Consider the following 20,638-nt stretch of genomic DNA (forward strand, 5'->3'; position numbering starts at 1 on the left):
GGTTGAGGACCTGCCCACAAACCCTACGAACAAATGCCAATCCCATAGGATGATGTTCAGTGACGGTGGGGTGAGTGGATACGGTTGATCCTCGGGCTGTATCGACTGGTGCGAGAAAGAGAGCCAACATCGTGTTTTCCGTCGCAACAGGCGCGGACATTTTCAAGGCGGTCTTGTTCCTGGGCTTCGACCGCCTGTCTCAGATCATCGGCACTTTCTTGGCCATGAAGACTTTCATTGTGGACACTAGGAGATTGACCTGGCCGTCCCTTCAAACTTGCGATGGAACCCCGAATCGAACTGGAGATGGTGCTGAGTCGTGACGAAGAACGTTGGCGATCATCTGGAACTTGCAACGACGAGTTTGGGTTTGGTACGGGTGAGCTGAGGGCCGGTGATGCACGCCCACCGAGAGTCCCGGAAGATCGCATGGACATCGCCGAGGCCGCTCGCCGCTGTTGCTTGTGTGCATTACGAGCGGTGCGGCTATTGTAAGATGAGAACGACATTCGTGCTGTCTGTCGAGAGCCAGACCGGAAGCTAGGGGGGTTGAACTCGTTGATATCGTCGAGGGTCACGCTGTTATTGTCCTCGCAGTTTTCGTTGGTCTCCCTCAAAAGGAGATAAGACAACGCGTTGAACCATGTCTCGTGCCTCTGGCTCGTCGTAGCCGTAAACCTAACTCGTCGACCAGGACTGACAACCTCCAAGCTCCTACAGTGAAGACCCGGAGGATAAGGGTTGTCATCGGCAACCACTCGAACAGCCTCGATAGGCACACTCTTGGTCCGGAGCTCACTCTTTCCGGCAGTTTGCGGGTCTTGCGTACTCCAGTACAGAGTACGGGTGTACGGGTGGACCCAGAAGTATCGTCGGTGCCGTGTTGTCGACATATCCGATGATCCGGTCTTGCGGGTATACTTCCAAAGGAATTCACCGATCATAGTTTGGGTAATCGCCTGGATCATGCGTGGATCCGTATTAGGTCCATAGCCCTGGGGCATGGGGCCAGCATGAGGGGCCATATTGAAACGCTCCTCGATCTCAGATGCAAAAGACGACACTGAGGATCGTCGAGACATCTGGCCTTGACTTCCCCTCCTCATTCTTGCCTGAGATGAACCGGTTCTTGAAGAGCTAGCCCGCGCAGCCTGTTCGCTTGGCGTAAGTGGGCGTTGGGAGTTCATGCGGTATGCGGAGGCTGGTGCCAAAGGCGGCCCCATGACAGAGGTAGGAGACGGCGGAGCAATATCGATAGACCTCTTCTCGGCTGCCATGATAGCTTCCCGGTGATCGAATGGCAGTGGGGGGTGACTCGCACCAGATGTCTGACTGGCGGCACTGGTAGGCCGGCGGGAAATTGGCGTTGTCGACTTCGCAGACTGAATTTGCGACAGGCGAGGTCGTGTCGGAGCCTTGGGTGTCACGTAAGGGGCTGCGGCAGATGTAGTGACTGCGGCAATCTCTCGTGAGTTGTCCGTCACCTGGCTGTCGGAAGATAGCGGGCGTGCAGATACCCGATCCATAAGGATCTGATCTATCTGTTTGGAGGACAGGATTGTCTGAGATCCTTGGTCCATGCTCACTGAACTGGATTGCTGTCTAGCAGAGCGAGCAAGGGCGTTGCCAGAAATATCGTTCAAGGCCAGTCCGGCGCCAACGAGCTGATCACTATTGGCTGTGTTGGTGCGGCTGCGAGTAGCGCCAGTAGGCAGGTCTTCGTGGACAATGACAGCTGCCCCTGCGGCCTTTGACTCTGTCGGCTCGGTCTGAGTAGAGAAGTCTGCCACTGCAGGGATGACAAATGGCATAGATTTCACTGGATGGGTTTCCACAGAGCGCACAGAGGAGAATGACAATGCCGGCGTAGGAACAAGACGAGATCTTGGAATAATAGGCTCCGTGTATGCGGGATCAAGGGAAGAGACCGTCAAAACTGGTACCTCACGCTCACGTTCAACGTGCTTAATGACATCAACGTATTGAATGACAGGCGGCAGCGGTTCAGGAACAGTTGCTTTGACTGGCTTGGTGGTTTGAGTGGTGATAGAAGAGAAGGTCAATTCGGGCACCTCGCGCTCACGTTCGACGTGCTTGATAACATCAACGTATTCAATAACCGGCTCTGCTTTAGCAAGAGTTGCATTTACAGGCGCAGTGGATTGGGTGGTGATAGAAGAGAAGGTTGACTCTGGCACTTTACGCTCACGTTCAATGTGCTTAATGACATCAACGTATTGAATGACAGGCTCCGGCACAGCAAGCGTTGCGTGGACAGGGGCAGTAGACTGGTTGTTGATAGAAGAGAACGTCAAGTCGGGCACCTCGCGCTCGCGCTCAACGTGCTTGATAACGTCCACGTATTCGATAACCGGCTCTGCTTTAGCAAGAGTTGCAAGTACAGGCGCAGTGGATTGAGTGGTGATAGAAGAGAAGCTTGACTCTGTCACTTCACGCTCACGTTCAATGTGCTTAATGACATCAACGTATTGAATCACAGGCGGCAGCGGTTCAGGAACAGTTGCTTGAGCCGGCTCGGTGGTTTGGGTGGTGATGGAAGAGAAGGTCAATTCGGGCACCTTAACCTCGCGTTCGACGTGCTTGATCACATCGACGTACTTGATTATAGGCTCCGGCACAGCAAGTGTTGCCTGGATAGGAACAGTGGATTGATTATTAATGGAAGAGAATGTCAACTCGGGGATCTCGCGCTCACGTTCGACGTGTTTAATTACGTCGACGTATTTGATGATAGGTTCTGGTTCAGGAACAGTTGCCTGGATTGCCTGAACAGGTATTGTCGACTGAGCGGCGACAGACGAGATATTCAACTCTGGCACTTGACGTTCACGCTCAACGTGCTTGATCACATCAACGTACTTGACGATAGGCTCCGGCACAGCAAGTGTTGCGTGGACAGGGGAGGTTGATTGAGTGGTGATGGAGGAGAAGGTTAGCTCGGGCACCTCCGGCTCTCGTTCCACGTATTTGATGACATCAACATGCTTGATGATTGGCTCAGGTACCATAACCGTTGGTTGAATGGGGCTTGTGGTTTGTGATGAAATTGAAGATATCGTCATTTCCGGCAGTTCCGGCACGGGCAGCTGATGCTTCACAGGTGTAGTGGTCCCCCCAGTGATGTATGAGACACTCAGATCAGGCCGCTTAGGTGCAGAAGGCGTGGTCTCTTGGGAAGAAACGTCGGCCATGCCCATCTCTGGGTTAACCAAGTCAGGGATTTCCTTCGTTTCCTCAGCGATCTCTTGGTCTGCTGTTTGACTTGGCTGGGTTGCAGTGAGAGCGTGCGGCAGAGCAGCTCCTGCGGCGATACCGGCAGCTCCAGCAACAATGCCAGCAGCACTGACAGAAGGCGTGGGCTCCCAAGGTTCAGTCATAACACCAGAATCGACCATTGGGGGCTTGGGTGGTGCATCCAGCATTGCATCCGAGGGTCTTCGTGAATCCGATGCAGGCTCCATGCGCGGTGTCGAAGCCTGGGAGGTTACTTCGTCGTCCTCAGTGCTGTCGAACTCTGCGAGTTCGGCAAAGAGGCTCTGACCCTCTTGAGCTACTGGCGCTTGCGCAAAGCTGGGTGCCACAGATGCGCGGGAACTCGAAGGTCGACTAGTGGATGCGAATGTGGCCTCTCCAGATGGACGAATGCGTCTCGAGATGCTGCGTTTAGACTTAACACGGGGTCGGGAGATATGCATTTGGCTCGGAGATCCGAATGCTCCGTCATATTCTTCTTCATCAGAAGACGCAGAGGCCGTGCTGTGATATGAGGTGCGATCGCGAGCTTTGGCCATGATCAGGGAAGAAGGCACTCGGCTGCGAGGAGTTGTCTGTACGTTATTTTCCGTCTCGGTAAGATCTGCCGAATCGCTGCTGTCATCGGCCATGCTTTCCACACCGGTCTGGAACGCTTCGCTCTCAGTTGCGGTTGCCCGCTCATTGGCTGTTTCAAATCCATCTTCCGCCTCGGTAGCTGTCTGGTACACGTCGCTAGGTCCATCGGGAGACTCCGAGCGAGGGCGGCCCCTAGTAGATACCGCCTTGTGGGTTTGGGTAGGGCTGATTTGACCGGCGTTGTCTTCCCAGTCGGTATCATGAAGCTCAACAAATGATTTCTCTTTACGACCGGCACCCAGAAGATCTGGGCGGGGAGGCTTTCGGGACACATCTGTCTTTGTCTTCTGGCGTTTGCTGGTTCCGTTTGGCGCAGTGCTCTCGCGGCGCCGTTGCTCAACTTCATCCCGAGCATCTTGCAGCATGCGCTTGAGCTCAATCTTTTCGGTCTTCTCGCGGTGAATTGTGCTCTTAAGGTTCTGGATCATGCGATGAGCATGGCCCAGCGAGCTCTTCAAGGTTTCCGATTCAAGATGGCCATGTCGAGGAGTGAACTTGTTGGGGGATGGTGGCGGAGAGCTTTCAGGTGTGATATGCTCGGGCTCATCGCCCTCGTTGTCGTACGCAGTATCCCTCGAGGCTTGATTTTCATGGTCCCGGAGCCTCATCGCAACTGCCTTAGCGAGTTCTTGATTTTGAGAAGTCATTTCCATCAACTTCTTCTGGAGCGCAGACTTTTCCGCTTCGCCAGAAGTCAGATTCCGCCGCAATAGGTGGATTTCCGCATCATTTGCCTTCTGTGTGAGGCTCTGGTCCTCAAGTAATCTCGCATTCGCTTGCCTTAGCTCCTCCAGCTCTCGTTCCACGGCGTTCTTTTCCGCATTTGACAATGTTATGGTACTGTTGAGCCGTTGTTCACGTTCCGCAGCATCCCTCGCAGCTGCCATCAACTCATGTGCTTGTGTCTCCAGCGCCCAGTTCTCGTCCTTGTAGCGTTGCTCACTGTCATCAAGCACCCGGATTCTTTGCCCATACCCCTCTGCCTCTAACTCAAGTCGCGATTTTTCCAGATTAACAAACTTGAGTGTCTCATCCCGCTCTGCGAGAAGAGCTTGCAGTTGGCGGACTTGGGCCAAAAGTGAAGTGGAGATCTCAGTCGCAAATTCGATATCGTGGACACGGTTTGATGGTTGGTTGCGCTGCTTGCGAGATGGAACGCTGACTTTGCTAGGGGAGTTTGTGGCCTGACTGGCGAACAAAGCGGGACTTAGGGGTGACTATCAGAATTCATGTTAGTTCGGCTAGAAATCGGACCAGAGCCAGATGTAAGACCCAGGCAATACCTTTTGATCGAAAGACGGCGTCCCTAGCTGAGCATCCTCCGGGCCTCCAGCAAGACGTTTGGGTGCTAAAAATGCTCGTGCCGATTCACGGCCGATCTCATTGTACTCCTTCTCCAAATCTGCAAGTTTGCGTCGCAGATCCGGGCCCATCTCTCCCTCATTCTGCTGCTGCTCGACCTCTTTCAGCTGCTCCGATAGTTGCCGCTGCTGATCGATAAGGGCCGTTCCTAGCCTTGAAGCCTCCTCCAGTCGACGCTCCGTCTCCACCAAGTGGGCCTCGAGGGCCCGTTTGGCCTGTGCTGGTGAAGACGCATTCAAGCTGTATAACTGTGTATCAAAGGACGAGTTTCGATGGGAGTCGCGAGACACAGCTGGCCTTCCGGAATTCACAACGAAGGGGTCTTCCATGGACGCAAATGACCCGGTGGCCTCAGCGTTGGATGTGGTCATTGTTCGGGAATCGGGGGCCTCAAACGGCATCTGAATCCTCTTAATGACAAGGACACAGTAGCCGCTGAGATATCGTGGACTCGCGGATTAATCTTTGTTCTGATTCTAGACCGCGGGCATCATCCGAATCACCGCACTGGGTCAAAAACGGTTGTCGCAAGATGCTTGCCGTTGGGATCTTTGCCGAGCCGACCAGCGACCAGAGGTTGTTCGAGATTGTTTGAGATTACCACACGCTAATGTTGATGCCGGGATGGGCGTGGAACACCGTTGAGAGATGTGGAAGGGAAGAGGGGGAAAGCCCACACGATTAAAAACAACAAACACCGAGGACCTTTGGACGAATCAGTGAGCTCCCAGTGAGATTGGACAGACACGCGCGTAGGGATGCAACTAACCACAACAAAGTGCTCGGGATCTGTAGGAAGCTATCGCAAACTCTCGGTTTGAATAAACGAAGGACAAAAACACAAAGAGAAAATAAAAGGACAGCTAATTAGAAAAAAAAAACGAATGGAAAAAAAGAAAAGGGAGCGTAGGGAGTGATTGGATAGGTCGAGTTTGGAGGACTCGGCGGGGGAGAAAAGGGAAGAGAACGAGAACGAAGTGAACGTGCTGTTATTATTGCCAATTGGCGCCGGTGTTTGAGAATCACGATAATCACCCCATACGGGGGGAGTCGGATCTACGATACTAAGCTATATTCTTTCCTTTGAATAATTGGGATGAAATTTGCTATAAAAGTGTCAAAACAATATGAAGTGCTGATTCGACAGGTTCATGCCTTGTGTTTTTTTGCGATTTTCGCTATCAAACGCGTCCCAAAGTGAGGAGGCTGTTTGTCTTGTTTGCATTTTGCCATCTGCTTAGTCATTTTCGAGGGTTTGACATCTCCAACATTGGAAGTGGCTGCATCCAAGGGTTTACAACCTTTGCGTCTGACACAATTGTTTGAACGTCTACGACTAACCTTTACCAATACCCAAAACCCACAATATGGGCGAAGAAACCGGAGTAGCAGACGCCGTGCCCCAAGTCGCTTTCAAGAAGCGCTCCAAGGGCAAAGCCAACTTTCGCAAGAAGCCCGCGACGCCACCTCCAGGTTCTGACTCCGACTCCGACTTTGTATCGTCCGATGATGACGAAGGGCGCCGGATCAAGAGACGACGCAAGAATGCAGCTGTCACCGCATCATCCACATCAAATGCGACAAGGAAACATCGCGCAGAAGACGAACCTACGAACGCGGTCCCCGTCCCATTGACCTCGAGCAACGATGCCACAAAGCGTTCTGACTGGTATGATGAGAACCTGAGCGAGAAGAATTTGCTGGGCACAACTCGAGCAAATCCAGTATCTGCCTCAGAGCCGGACGGAACCTATAAAGGTGCTGCCAATTATCAATCTTTTATTCAGAAGAACCCCGATGCACCTGGGAAATTCGGTCCCGTCAAAGCCTCGACCAACGTTAGGACTATCACAGTGATGGATTATGCCCCCGATGTGTGCAAAGATTGGAAACAAACTGGCTACGTGAGTTATGCCCTCACCTCCATCTGTCTATCATGAATCAATACTAATCTATTTGAAATTAGTGTGGCTTCGGAGATAGTTGTAAATATCTCCATTCTCGTGAGGCCTACAAGGCAGGATGGGAGCTAGATCGTGACTGGGAAGTCAACACCAAGGGCAAGCAATTAAGCGGGCGAGTGGTTTCGCAGCGAAAAGGTGCGGGCAAACTCGAGGAAGATGACGAAGACGACGAGGATGAATTGCTAGAGAGCATTCCATTCGCCTGCCTCATCTGCAAGAAACCCTATCAAGAACCTATCATCACCAAATGTGGGCACTATTTCTGCGAAGCCTGTGCTTTACAGCGGTACCGGAAAACCCCGTCGTGCGCTGCCTGTGGCGAGGGAACTGGGGGTGTCTTCAACGTTGCAAAGAAGCTGAATGCTTTGTTGAACAAGAAGCGGGAACGTGCGCGCAAGATTCGAGAGGAGGCGATTGCAAATGGGGAGGAGGTTAGCGATGAAGAAGGTGATGATAGTGATTAGCCGTATCTCCGTGTATCATAATATAAACACAAGAAGCAGCTGGACTGCAACTTTTGTCCTCTGGCAATGTATCAACTCTTTTTTATTTTATTGTTGATTTTATTGTTGATTACCTCCAGTGGTTTACCTTGACATCAGTACTTCACATGCATTTACAACATAGACGACCCCGGGGGGATGCATTCGATTATAAATCAGTTAATCCCCAAACTGCGTAACATACAAAAGAGAACATATCCTTTTTTGGGCCTGGTAATATCAATGTAATGGGTGTTAAGCACTATATCGGTACAGTTTTAGGAAACGCACTTACTCTCCCAAAATATATATCTACACCCATGCATTTAATTCAAATAATTGATCACCAGTTCTAGCAAGCTTTAAGGGGGATCGATCCGATTGATCATTCCTTTCAGTTTTTTGACCAGGCATCCATATTCAGGTTCAAATTTGGCGAATATGGCGGCTATGTCATAGTGTAAATACTTCTCCAGCAACCATTTCTTGATAGTTGCCGTGTGAATAAGAATTTTATCTTGCATAAATCTCCATTCATGATAAATGTACAGCGTAAGGAATTTGCAGTCTCTTAGTTCATGATACCTTCGCTAAAAGATTGAACCGGGTGTGGGGCAAATGCATATGAACTTTGTTCTCGGGATGTACCATATACTAAGGAGTTTAGGCTTCTACGTTCAAGGTTGGGGCTGTGTGCCAGGGGCGTATCCACCAATTATGGTTACTTCAAGCGATGTACGAAGTAACAATACGATAGCCCAAGCCAATATACGTCAACCCCGAGAGATCCCCGAGATCTTCACTGATCCAAAGATCAAACGAGCCAAGAAATATATGTGTCAACCATGTGGCACGATTGCAAACATTGCAGTCGATATCGCATTGCCAACGAGAATGACATAGTACACTGTCCAAAGGGCAACGCTATTTCAAGATATGAGTAAACAATAATAAAAAAATGCGCCCGGGCCTTAGACTGTCTCGCTTGGATGTTCCCCGCTTGAGTAAATTAGGAATCGCTTCCCGCCCAAGTGTTGAAGGTAAATTGGCCCCCATTAATAGCCCAATATCGCATTCTTACGAACCGATATACCCTCGGAGAATTACAATTTTCACTTGACCATGATTTGCATTACTTGTAATATTTTCTGATCTCATAGACGTCATTACCATATTGCAATGCCGCTGATCGGCCAAGATGTGGGCCTGATTCTGCTAGAACCACACGCAATCAAATAACCCACATGTTAGGACCCCGAACATTTCCAGGGTCCGTATGAAATCACCAAGGAGCGTTTTACCTTCCCAAGTAGGCTATTGACAAAAGAGTTTAACGCAGCCGACTAAGGCGCTATTTCAACCAATGACACAGCCCCACTGTGATACGAGCGAATCGTGTAGAGGACTACGTACTACAATCACTACAGGATCACTTCCCCATGGAAAGCTTTTTAGATTAGCAGTCCCAAACCTACTTTTATAACGCCACGTGCATTCCATGGTACAGGAAAAAAAAAAAAAAAAAAAAACCACGCGTATCGCCTGGATTCCAGAGAGCGACAGGTTAAATATCGTTGCCTACATGTTAAGTCGAGGTGCGTACGTATGTACAATGTCTTGCGAATGGGGTCCATTCCTTTAACGTTAAGCCTCCATCCCGCCCATGGCTCAAGCGTAAAATCTACGCTTAAAAGGGTAAGCGTACCCCAGAGCCAAGCTTTCCACACCTTGGAACCATCGAAGGGTCCAAAACCAAAATCTAAACACCATCAGACTAGTGGCCCTCAGTACGTCGTAAATGTAGATTAATATAAAATACACTTGCGAAATTACTATGATAAATAATATATACACGTCGACATGTGTAAGAGTAGACTGTCATGTGGGGGCAAGTGGAAGTAATAAAATCACGTGATTGTATTCTAATACTTCCATAGTACGGTAATTAGCAACCCTTATCTTATTTTTTCAACGTTTAACATAGAAGATTAAACATTTTATATTGAAAAAGCCAAAGTATGGTATTGAAACGTAATGATATAACGGTGGCCCATGGTGGATCTATAGTACCCCCTGTTTAAAGACGGCTCCCCTGAACTAACACCTCATAGTGGCCAATAATGATATGAGTATGACATTCTAAGGTTCGGGGTGCGAGTCCACTATGAAAAGAAGCTCCCTCTTTTATTTTAGTTCCCAGTACAAATTTTCTTTACCCTAATTTCCCCCTCTCCTTCCATTATTATTTCGACCTTCCACCGCGCAGTTTGTACTGTTTTGCCTCGTTTCTCGAACTTGCCATCAGGGCTCTTGCTACTGTGGAAATTGCCGTCAGGAGTTTTCCTTCTTGGGATCAAACTTGCCCTTCGATTTCTCATCATTATACATCGAAAACAGTATATATCAATGGCTTATTGGTGAAACCTCTACCTTGAATTCACACCTACGGGTTCCTCTCCGCAAAGTCCACCGGAGATCTCTCCCGTTCATCATTCATAATGAAAGGTGGCCTCCGTATCGCAGGGTTTTGCGTCTTGTGTCTCGTTTTATTCTCACTATATCTACTCGAGGCGCATCTACAAGACATTTGCGATCAATATGGCGCCGGCTCATATGTGATTAATTGGCTAGATCGCAATAGCACCGCCCCAAGCCCACACGACAAGATCATACCGGGTGATAAGGTGATTGTTATGGCCAAGCTGCAAGAAGAGCCTACCGAATGGGTAGAAGAAGAGCTTCCTGAGTGAGTGCTATTTTGATCTCCAACATTCCGCTCAAGATGCACGACTGATTGGCTTTCTTTCTAAACAGCTGGCAACGCGCAATCTACACTGTCAACCCCTCGCCTGAGACACGACTAAACGGCAGCGCTCTTACGACCCCATTGAACAAGGGCCACGAGTCCATGGCCTATTTCACGTATATAATTGATAACTACGACAATCTTCCTTCGACCGTCGTCTTTCTCCATGCCCACCGCGCAGGCTTCCTCATGGCCTGGCACGTTGATGCGCCACTTCATGACAACGTCATAGCCATGCGCAATTTAAAACTTGATTTCGTCCAGCAGAACGGCTATGTGAATCTTCGCTGCAATTGGAATCCGGGCTGCAAGAGCGCCCACCGCTTTAATAGTCATGTCACTGACGAGATCTGGGCGGACGTCTTCGACGGCACAAGTACGCCTCCATTAAATATTTCCTCGCCCACGGATCAGGAGTTTGCGGGTCAGAATTATCTTCGCAAGCCTATCGAGATTGGCGCCGCATGCTGCGCGCAATTCGCTATCTCGCGAGATCAAATTCAGAAGCGTCCGTTGGATGATTATGTCAAGTTCCGGCAATGGGTTATTGATACGGAACTTGGCGACGCTTCGTCGGGGAGGGTTATGGAGTTCTTGTGGCATATCATTTTTGGTATGAAAGGAGTATAGTAAGTTATGATCGATCACATTTTGTTGTAATGTTGAACTAACCGTCTTTTGCAGTTGTCCCGATGAACAACTATGTTATTGTCAAGTCTACGGGCAGTGTTGAATCCGCGGTTTCGCCTTGAGCATTCATTGCAGAATCCAGCGACATCTCCCATGCTGGTACTTACATATCGTGGGACACGTGGCTTACATCTTCGCCTTGCACATACATTTTCGTCATTATGCGCAAATTATTTTTGCGACAGTACAAACACTCAACAGTACAAACCTGCCCACTTGAAATTCGACCCATTTTGTTGCGTTAGAGTTTCTAGTGGCGCTTTTTATTATATATTCATTGCGTTCAAGCGCGCCGAGGACAAAGTTCCCGTGAACAACACGTCATCAGTTTTATTGATGGACATCTGGATAATCAGAGTACATGAAATGTATATTCTTACTGAATTTCTCAATTTCCATGCATACATCTCATACCATTCACATTTTCACATGTTCGACCTCCAGCAATTGTGACTTGCTCTAATAACCCCCCAGGTGGCCAAAACAACCCTATTATTCAAACTTGATATTTTTTGTTTCTACCAACAAGCTCCTACGATATCAACCCCCTGTGCTGGATCTATGCCAGAGATCCCATACGCACCATCAAAAACCGGTCGATTCATCATAGAAGCGCATCTCAGCCTGCTTCTCCACGCACATCGACACGTGGTTCCACTCAAAGGACCGACGCAGCTAGGAATGCAGAATCAACGACAAGAAAAAGCGCAGTCAATTGATTGCATTGCAAGCTAACAGAGAGCCGGAGAAAGAACAAAGAGCGAGAGAGGGAAGAAGCCTTCTTTCCAAAAAAAAAAAGTAGGACCTAGCCTGAAGCATCACCAACAAACAGGCGCCAAAATTTATCCAACTTGTAGAAAAGAGAAGGATCTGTCTCATAGGAAGCAAGATCCTCACAGACCAACGGGCACATGCGACAGGCAGTCCTATCAACGGATTTCCGACGACTTTTGTAGGTTCAGGGTGGAGGAAATCGTGGAAAGGCTCGATATGATACACCAGCTGTGTATCCTCTATATCACAAATGGCATAGTATCGAGCCTAAGTGCTAGGCTGTAGAAATGGCGAGGATAGCCATCAGAAGCTCCAACGCCGACATGTCGAGGTTTCAGGATCGTTGTCCGTGATGAAGGTCGGAGGTCGAGAAATGAGCTGTTGTGTGTCAACCTGTTTTTCAGATTGATATTCGTCGGCACGATGATCGCGTGTAGGTGAAGCCCGGTCACCGGTTTCTACATCTGTAGCCCAAGGATTTGCTATTGGCACCCTCGTATACCACAATATGACGAGGTAAAAGAAGCAATGCCCGAAAAGCCCTAGCCCCACAAACAGGATAATATCAGGCACCTCTGCCAATTCCATCTTCATCTTGGCGGTTGTGCTGATGGTAAGATCTTCAAAGGATCATAACAGCCAAATTTAAAGATAGGTTATTGATGACATCGGTCTGACATGTATCATATAACTACCTAGGTAGGTAACCTTGAAAGAAGGTAAAATGTTACTTATTGGCACGGTGTTTCACTATTGGTATATTGGCCTAACCCTTGTCACACCCACCTTTCAATAGCAATATTGTTAACATGAGGGCAGTTTATTATAGTAAAAACTACAGCCTTCTCCTAGTCTCAGCCACATAGTACTATGTTTAGCCATCTATATTCCTCTATATAGGCATGAAAATTATACCGCAAGAGTAACATAGAAGGATGTTGAACATGATTGTATTTGATTGTATTAGAAAGGAGTACGACAAGGGCCGGGGTACCACGTCTAGTTGAGACCGCAAGGCTGGCAAATGAAAGCTTCAAATCTCGGAAAGCCTTGTTTGGACCTCTCATATATCATATCATTATAGTAGTAGTCTCGCACAGCCTTGGTTCCCTCCCTTCTACATAGTCAGAAAACACAAAATATCTTGATATCTTTCTGATTATACCAACAAGCTCAAGACAGGTGCTAAGTACTAGAGATCGTCCGAATACACTGCTCTAGATAACCGCCCACCCTCTGCACGTCACTAAGACAAGCAACAACACCAACATACCCATCAGGCCTGACCACCACCAATGCGCCATATGCCGGGTCTACACCATAGATACGATACGCATCATCTAAAGCCGACCCATCATAGAAGCGCATCTCAGCCTTTTGCTTCACACACGCCGGCACGTCGCTCCAGTCAAAGGACCGATGCAGCTGGGGATACAGGATAATCTGCTCAATAGTCGACTTGGGGAACTGCGCTTCTAGCAAAGTGACTGCTTCCAGTGCCTGTACAGAGACACTGTTTCGATCAAGAAGGTCGGTCGATGTAAGACATACGATGCGGAATCGGCCAGTGGAGGGGATATCTGTGGGGTTATTTGGTTAGATATCATGTTCCCATCCGATATTTCCGTACCTCTTTGACATACCGTCGTGAATATCCCGCTGCCACCCATCGGCGTGCCGCAGCAATCGGACATTGAGCAATCTCCGGCCTGGTCTCAAGATGCCGGATATGTAGTCCGTCCCTGTGACAGGGTTCGAACCCTTGCTTTTGATATAACAGTCTAGCTCCTCTCGAATAACTAGCATGTTCTCCGGGTATTCCACGCCACAGCCGCTGGTAAATCCATTGCCGAGCGTGAAGACCTGTTGGAACTCTTCTTGTGTCAGTCCTTCAGTTGCGCCCATTTGGCCCGAGAACATGGTAGAGAATTTCCGGTCGAAGTCGATGAGCTGTTGCGCTATTTCGTGGCGTTCTGTCTGGTATGTGTCGAGTAATGGGGCTGGACTATTGTGCGCTGTTGGTTCTGGCGCGAGCCCGTTAATGTGATATATAAGTTTCCAGGCTAGGTTGTAGGAGTCCATCATTGAAACATTCATGCCTTGACCAGCCTGGTGGAATGAAAGTTAGTGAAATCCTCGAGCAAAGAGTGACTGTGAAGACTTACTTTCGGACTATGTGTATGACAAGCTATAAATATGATTCACGTTAGTTCGAGACCATGCACGCTCTTCAAAACGAACTCACCGTCTCCAGCAATGAAAACCCTTGCAACTCCCTTTGAATCATTGACAATAAACTCAGGCGAGACACGCTGACCAATTTGATAAGCAGCCCACCAGTCAACAGCATCCTCCTTAGGCCGGAGAGAGTATGGCTTGACCGCATCGGCAGCTTGTTTCAAAATCCCGTCAAGGGTAATCTTGCTTCTTCGCTGCCGAGCATCCTCAGACTTAACACCCTCTGCTCCATTCGGCGTTTGATCGCTCTCCGGAGCCACATCCTCAGGAACCTGAACATACAGCCGAGTGAGGTATTCGCCCGTGGAGATCCTCTCTCTGGGGATAATCATAACAGATCCGGCAGGAGAATGAATAGCGCAGCGACGACGAATATCGGGGAAATCCGTCTCAGCAATCATATCAACCACACCCCAGATATGATCCAAAGACTCTCCTTCCAGCCGCAGCCCCATACATTGCCGGACGACCGAATGCGCCCCATCCGCACCAACAAGATGCTTTGTGCGAACTGTTTTCTCAACACCATCTGTAGCCATAGTCACAAGCACTGGAAACTCGGCATCTCCCTCTTCGTCAATCTTGACATCCACAACGCTCGTATTGCGCACAATCCCCCGCTCCGAGTACCGCAGCAAATCGGTCTCCATGATACGCTCGATCCGTCCCTGGTGGATGGTAGCCTCGTACCGGAACCGCGCTGGAGGAATAACATCCGGCACGACGGATGTGCGCTCAATCACCTTCTTGGGGTCAGATGATGGGTTCCAGAAAGCGAATTGCCACATCTGGCATGCTTCGTTCTCTATCTCGGTTGAGATACCGAGTGATTTGAAGACCTCCAGCGTGCGGGGTTGCACGCCATCTGCTTGACCAGATTTCAGAGTACTTGGTTTTGCATCAATACAGAGGAGGGATGTATCGGTAAGTCCATAGCGGGAGAGGAGGAGGCCTAGCATTAGGCCTGCTGGTCCGGCCTAAATATTGATGTTAGGGTCTCTTTTCGCGAATTTTAGATACCGCGCTGGTATCGGGGGCATTATGGACTACATACGCCGACCACAACTGCTTCATATTTGTCTTTGTTTTTATCATTGCGCTCGAATTGGGGTGCTAATCGAGGTAGTGGTGGTGCAAATGATGGCAGGACTCTCAAGTCCCGAGATGACGAGGAATGTTCAGTGAAGACTGGCATTGCTTTTCTGAGTGCTGGAAGTAGAGCAATTGAGAATCTCCACTGGAAAGAAATATAGCCATACTTATAAACTGATCTTGATTTGGGATGTTTTGACGGGGTAGAGCTACAGCCCCCGCGAATCTGCTCATGTGGGGGAAGAACACCCACAATTTGTGATGATTGGTAACAATTACATTTGTTATGATTGGATTAAGGCTAACATATATATATATATATATAGTGACAATTTATCCACAGGGTAGGAGTTCGGATATACGAAGTACAAGACATATATTTACACATAAACTTCAGTAAAAGAAACCAAGATAATTGAAATCAAATAGCAAGTGTTCAAGGAAATCTGCCAAATTCCAGTTACCGAGATAGAAATATTCTCGCATATTTGCCTCGAAAAGTACCATAGTGGAACCTCACCCCGCAAGATATGGGGTTGAGGAATAATCGGATGTGAACATCGGCAGTGCTATGCATTTGGTGATTTGAAAAAAATACTCTTTAGGTGGAACTTTTTGATTACATTTTGAGTAATTGGTAGTTTGCTTCAGGCTTCGTGTACAATATAACAAAACGTTACTTTATCCATAAGCACGACCCTTGCCCTCATCCAGCACCGTTGAAAGCACATTCGCAAAAGCCTGTGAAATACCCCAACGGCCACCCCGCTGTAGCAAATCAATCATTCCATATAATTGATCCAAATCCGTAACTACAGATCGCTCACTACTTTGAGCATTCCCAGGAAAACATGCAAGCTCCGCAGCCCCATCACCCAGCAACTTGAGCTCCGGCGACGCAAATGCCTCCGCATTTACGACATGTTGGGGCGCAAACTGCGCAATACACAAGTAGATCAATGTCGCCGAGAATAGCGCACGGGGGACATGTATCGCTGGCTCAGCTGATATACTCATGCTCTCGAGATACCGGGCAACCAGCGATGCGTGCACGAGACAGCGGCTTGCATTCAGGGAAGAGGCCCATTCTCGCACCTGTTCCAATGCTTTCAAGGCTGGGGCCCGGCCGTCCCGGCCGACCGCTTGTTCCAGGAGATCCATATCCGCGTAGAGGGATATGAAAATGGAATGCCACAACACGGGTAGACAAAACGGATCTTGGTCTGTCGTACGATATGTCTGCCACCACTGGATCAGGAGATTGGAAGTATCTTGACAGACTAGGTGGTTGAATTCTTGAGATTGTTTGGCATCTATGAGGCGAGCGCTGATTCCTTCAAGGATCCCATATGCAGTGAACCTAGAGTCTTGGCCTGTGACCGGGAATGGATCGAGAGAGAGTTGAGTTTTCAGTTGATTTTCGCTCTGTGATTGAAGAGATTGGTTGAGAAGTACGGCCCAGTTAGATGCAGTAGGAGCCGAAAACAATTCATCGGATGCTAGACGGGGAAACTGGCGGGGTCGATGACTGCGAATTGGCTCGTGGTGGTACAAAGCAGCAAGCTCGGCATCATGGATATTCAGTGCGGCTTGAACTCGAGCACGTTGCTCGCTATCAATCCATCGATGCCAGCTTCTTTCAATATCTGCGCTGTTCAGAATATCTTGTGACTGGCTGCAAAGAGCACCTAGTCGATTTGCTTCACGGGCCCATGAGGCAACTGTCCCGTGCAATACATCTGCCAGAACAAGGTATTTAGGCTTTCCAGCTAGAATAGCATAGGTTTGGCCCAAAATAGCAGCTTGTACCATGGACAGGGCATCTGGTCGGCTTTCTGACAGGAAGGACTCCCATGATGCCAGAATGGCTTTGTTCAGCCGCTCGAATATCCGTGAGCCTTGAGCCACTGCGCGGGAAGACCCGACGAATAAGCTGCCAATGGAGCAAATCGATAGGAATAATAGAGAGTTTTCCGCTGTCGGCCGAAACGAGGGAGCATGTATGACAGGTAATAAAGGATGAAACCGATGAAAGTATAATTTGGCAAAAAGATTCAATTGCTCCGAGGATGGCAATGCCTCATCTTCCATAGGTCGACGGAGCTTCTGAGATAGACCAGCTCGGTATGATTCATTCGTATTAGTTTCCCCTGACCAATTTGCTCCTGTGCCGGCAAATTCTCGACTGGGTCTGTTCTCGTCAGATGGTGACATGTGGGTGAACCATATTCGTTTGACTGTGTCCCCGGTCATGTTTGGAACTTCAATATCTTGAATAGAGCTTTGGACAGGAGTAAAAGCATCATGCTCTCCCGTCGACAGACTCGCAGCAGGAAACAAATTTGGGATCTGCGCCCATTCGGATATTGTAGAGGTTATTGAGAAGTCAAGCGCACTGACATCAAAATCGTCCCCAAGGAACCATGCTCCGGGTCCTGAACTGTGAGCTGGTTCACCTACACCACTTTGTGTAGATGCAGTGGGTTGTCCAAAACTGATGGTATTGGTGTGGGGTATGCTCAGTATATTTGTGTTGACAGGCGATTGTGGAGAAACATGAGTTACTGATCCAGAAGGCAGCCCTGAGAAAACTCTGAATGAATCAGCTGCGGATGGAGGTGTGAGCATCGCAGAACTGTCAGAGAATCCTCGTGGCGATACAGTAGTCAGCCTCTCCGGTTGAACCTCGTGGCTGCGTTCATGCCGACGCAGGACATCACTAACAACGTTAATACGAGATCAAACTCGACTGACCATTTGGAACATCTCGTACCTCCGCGAATATAATCTCCCACAGACAGGGCATACAAAAGGCCTTTCTTTGGTGTGACCACGAATATGTCTAGTGAGATGCTCTTTCTTGGAGAATGTCTTGTTGCATGTATGACATCTTCGATCATCTCGTGACCGTATCCTATCCATATCATCTGTGATCTTGAAACTTGGCGGGGTGGTTTTGTTGCAATATTGGAACATGGATCAGAGGGCGAAAGACATCGATTCTGACTGCGCCTAAAGTAAACACCCCTAGGAAGGCTTCTGTATCAGTTTTCCTTGCCAGGATTGTTTTCTCCCAGAGCAATATGAAAATAAGTGTTGAGGATCAAGTCTGGGGTTCCCCCACTTCCCCACATTTCCAAGGTTCGGTACCTACCTAATCAAATGGCAGTTAACGTATTCGGTAAGCGAGCTGGCCATGTAAGCCAGCTGGCCACCTCACCCAAAATTGTCCGTTAATTAGCACTTCATTAATTCAACCACCCACCATGCCACCAATTCGCTCTCAAAGCTCTCGAAATTCAATAGAGCAAGAGGGTAGGATATTATTAGCTATTCAGGCTTTTCAAAAGCAAGAAATCTCATCAATTCGTGAAGTGGCTCGCCTATTTAACGTACCCCGTTCCACCCTTACTACGCGCCTCAATGGTGTCAGAAATCGCGCGAATTCTCGCGTAAATTCGCAGAAATTGACACAAACCGAGGAGGAAACTCTTCAAAAATGGATTCTTTCTATGGACTCTCGTGGATCTGCCCCCCGGCCTTCTACTGTACGAGAAATGGCGAATCTTTTACTTCAACAACGCGGAACCACCCCGGTTATTTCGGTCGGCGAAAAATGGGTTTATAACTTTGTGAAACGACACCCTCTCCTCTCCTCCCGATTCTCGAGACGCTATAATTACGAACGTGCGAAGTGCGAAGACCCGAAGATCATTCAAGAGTGGTTTACACTTGTTCAAAATACCATCCTTCAATTTGGAATCGACCCCGATGACGTTTATAACTTTGATGAGACTGGTTTCGCAATGGGGCTAATCGCTACTGCGAAGGTGATAACAAGGAGCGAATTCTACGGTCGACGCTCGCTTTTACAACCTGGAAATCGCGAATGGGTGACTGCTATTGAGTGTACAAATTCGTCGGGTTGGGCCCTCCCTCCGTGTATCATTTTTAAAGGCAAAGTCTTTATTGAATCATGGTTTGATGGCCTTCCGGATGACTGGCGATTTGAAGTTAGTCCGAACGGTTGGACCTCTGATGAAATTGGACTTCGTTGGCTTGAAAAGCTCTTTATTCCTAGCACTTCTTCGCGTACGAAGGGGAGGTATCGTCTCCTAATACTCGACGGACATGGAAGCCATTTGACCCCTAAATTCGATGAAATTTGCGAGCAAAATAAGGTTATACCAATTTGTATGCCTCCGCACTCCTCTCATCTTTTACAACCCCTGGATATCGGTTGTTTTGCTGTGTTAAAGCGATCATATGGTCGGCTGGTTGAAATGAAAATGCGGAACGGGATCAACCATATCGATAAACTTGACTTCCTCGATGCATACCCCCTCGCACGAATTGAAGCTTTTAAATCGGAGACTATTAAAAATAGCTTCGGAGCAGCTGGTTTAGTACCTTTTGCACCTGATCGAGTGATCTCGAAGCTGAATATTTATCTTCGAACCCCAACCCCCCTCCAAGCCGGGGTAGCGAATCAAGCCGGAATTTCACACCAAAAACACCAGCTACAGAGAAAGAACTACGTCGACAGGCTTCCTCAATCAAAGCTTTACTTCGTACAAGATCTCGAAGTCCTCCAAGCCCGTCAGATCGTGCATTAGACCAACTTGTGAAAGGCTTCCGTCTCACAATGCAAGGTGCTATACTACTCGCTAAAGAAAATAAGGAATTACGCGCTGAAAACGAGAAGAAGAAGCAAAAGCGGACCCGATCTTCAAGGCATATAGATCACGAAGGAGATCTTTCAGTTCAGGAGGTTCGTGAGCTACGTTCAGAGCCATTTGAGGCCCAAGTAGCGCGTATCAATACCTATCGTGAGCGGGTTTCGGAGGGTTTACAGCCAGCTACACGGGCCGGGCGAGCGTGTGGAATATGCAGATTACCGGGACATAGAAGAGAAACCTGTCCAGATAGATAAATCAATTTAATTGAATTAATTTAATGGTGTTTTGGTTGAGATAAATCAAGTTGAATTTAATGGGCTGGGTGAGGTGGCCAGCTGGCTTACATGGCCAGCTCGCTTACCGAATACGTTAGTCAGCTAGTTAGTTATAGGAGTAACTATGAATGCCTGAACGCCTTATTTTTAGTCGATATCCCTATGTACAATTGTTTATAAAACACCCAACTTGTTTTACTGCCTGCTTGAACTCCATCCAGCTTATATATATTGAATGATCTCTAAATGAAATGCAGCATTCCCCTTCATTCTCCTTATGTGTTAAAAGTGGGTTTATTATATGGCCTCATTTTTCATGCAATGTGAAATGACCGATACAAATTATGAACAGCACTTTGACAGC

At 48.3% G+C, this 20,638-nt stretch overlaps 5 protein-coding genes across 5 annotated transcripts; 2 read left to right on the forward strand and 3 right to left on the reverse strand.

Annotated features, from left to right (window-relative positions):
* Window positions 1-56: 56 nt before the first annotated feature.
* N7517_009534 (putative nuclear migration protein (ApsA)) lies at window positions 57-5,645 on the reverse strand (the record flags this gene model as incomplete). The annotated part of the gene is made up of 2 exons (XM_056727257.1): window positions 57-5,129; window positions 5,196-5,645. The coding sequence occupies 2 exons, from the start codon at window positions 5,643-5,645 to the stop codon at window positions 57-59; spliced, it is 5,523 nt and encodes a 1,840-aa protein (XP_056575829.1).
* A 996-nt stretch (window positions 5,646-6,641) lies between these two features.
* On the forward strand, window positions 6,642-7,702 carry N7517_009535 (U2-type spliceosomal complex subunit CWC24; the record flags this gene model as incomplete). Its single annotated transcript, XM_056727258.1, has 2 exons — window positions 6,642-7,178; window positions 7,241-7,702. The coding sequence occupies 2 exons, from the start codon at window positions 6,642-6,644 to the stop codon at window positions 7,700-7,702; spliced, it is 999 nt and encodes a 332-aa protein (XP_056575830.1).
* A 2,516-nt stretch (window positions 7,703-10,218) lies between these two features.
* Window positions 10,219-11,278, forward strand: N7517_009536 (DUF3431 domain-containing protein; the record flags this gene model as incomplete). Its single annotated transcript, XM_056727259.1, has 3 exons — window positions 10,219-10,466; window positions 10,535-11,139; window positions 11,211-11,278. 3 exons carry the CDS (start codon window positions 10,219-10,221, stop codon window positions 11,276-11,278), a joined length of 921 nt encoding a protein of 306 aa, XP_056575831.1.
* Window positions 11,279-13,175: 1,897 nt separating this feature from the next.
* On the reverse strand, window positions 13,176-15,423 carry N7517_009537 (putative phenol monooxygenase; the record flags this gene model as incomplete). The annotated part of the gene is made up of 5 exons (XM_056727260.1): window positions 13,176-13,570; window positions 13,634-14,099; window positions 14,156-14,178; window positions 14,236-15,205; window positions 15,283-15,423. 5 exons carry the CDS (start codon window positions 15,421-15,423, stop codon window positions 13,176-13,178), a joined length of 1,995 nt encoding a protein of 664 aa, XP_056575832.1.
* Window positions 15,424-16,001: 578 nt separating this feature from the next.
* On the reverse strand, window positions 16,002-17,573 carry N7517_009538 (uncharacterized protein; the record flags this gene model as incomplete). Its single annotated transcript, XM_056727261.1, has 1 exon — window positions 16,002-17,573. The coding sequence occupies one exon, from the start codon at window positions 17,571-17,573 to the stop codon at window positions 16,002-16,004; it is 1,572 nt and encodes a 523-aa protein (XP_056575833.1).
* Between the last annotated feature and the right edge of the window lie 3,065 nt (window positions 17,574-20,638).

Source organism: Penicillium concentricum, assembly GCF_028827145.1.
Source record: "Penicillium concentricum strain IBT 3081 chromosome Unknown utg000004l_segment0_segment0, whole genome shotgun sequence".
Lineage (NCBI taxonomy): Eukaryota > Fungi > Ascomycota > Eurotiomycetes > Eurotiales > Aspergillaceae > Penicillium > Penicillium concentricum.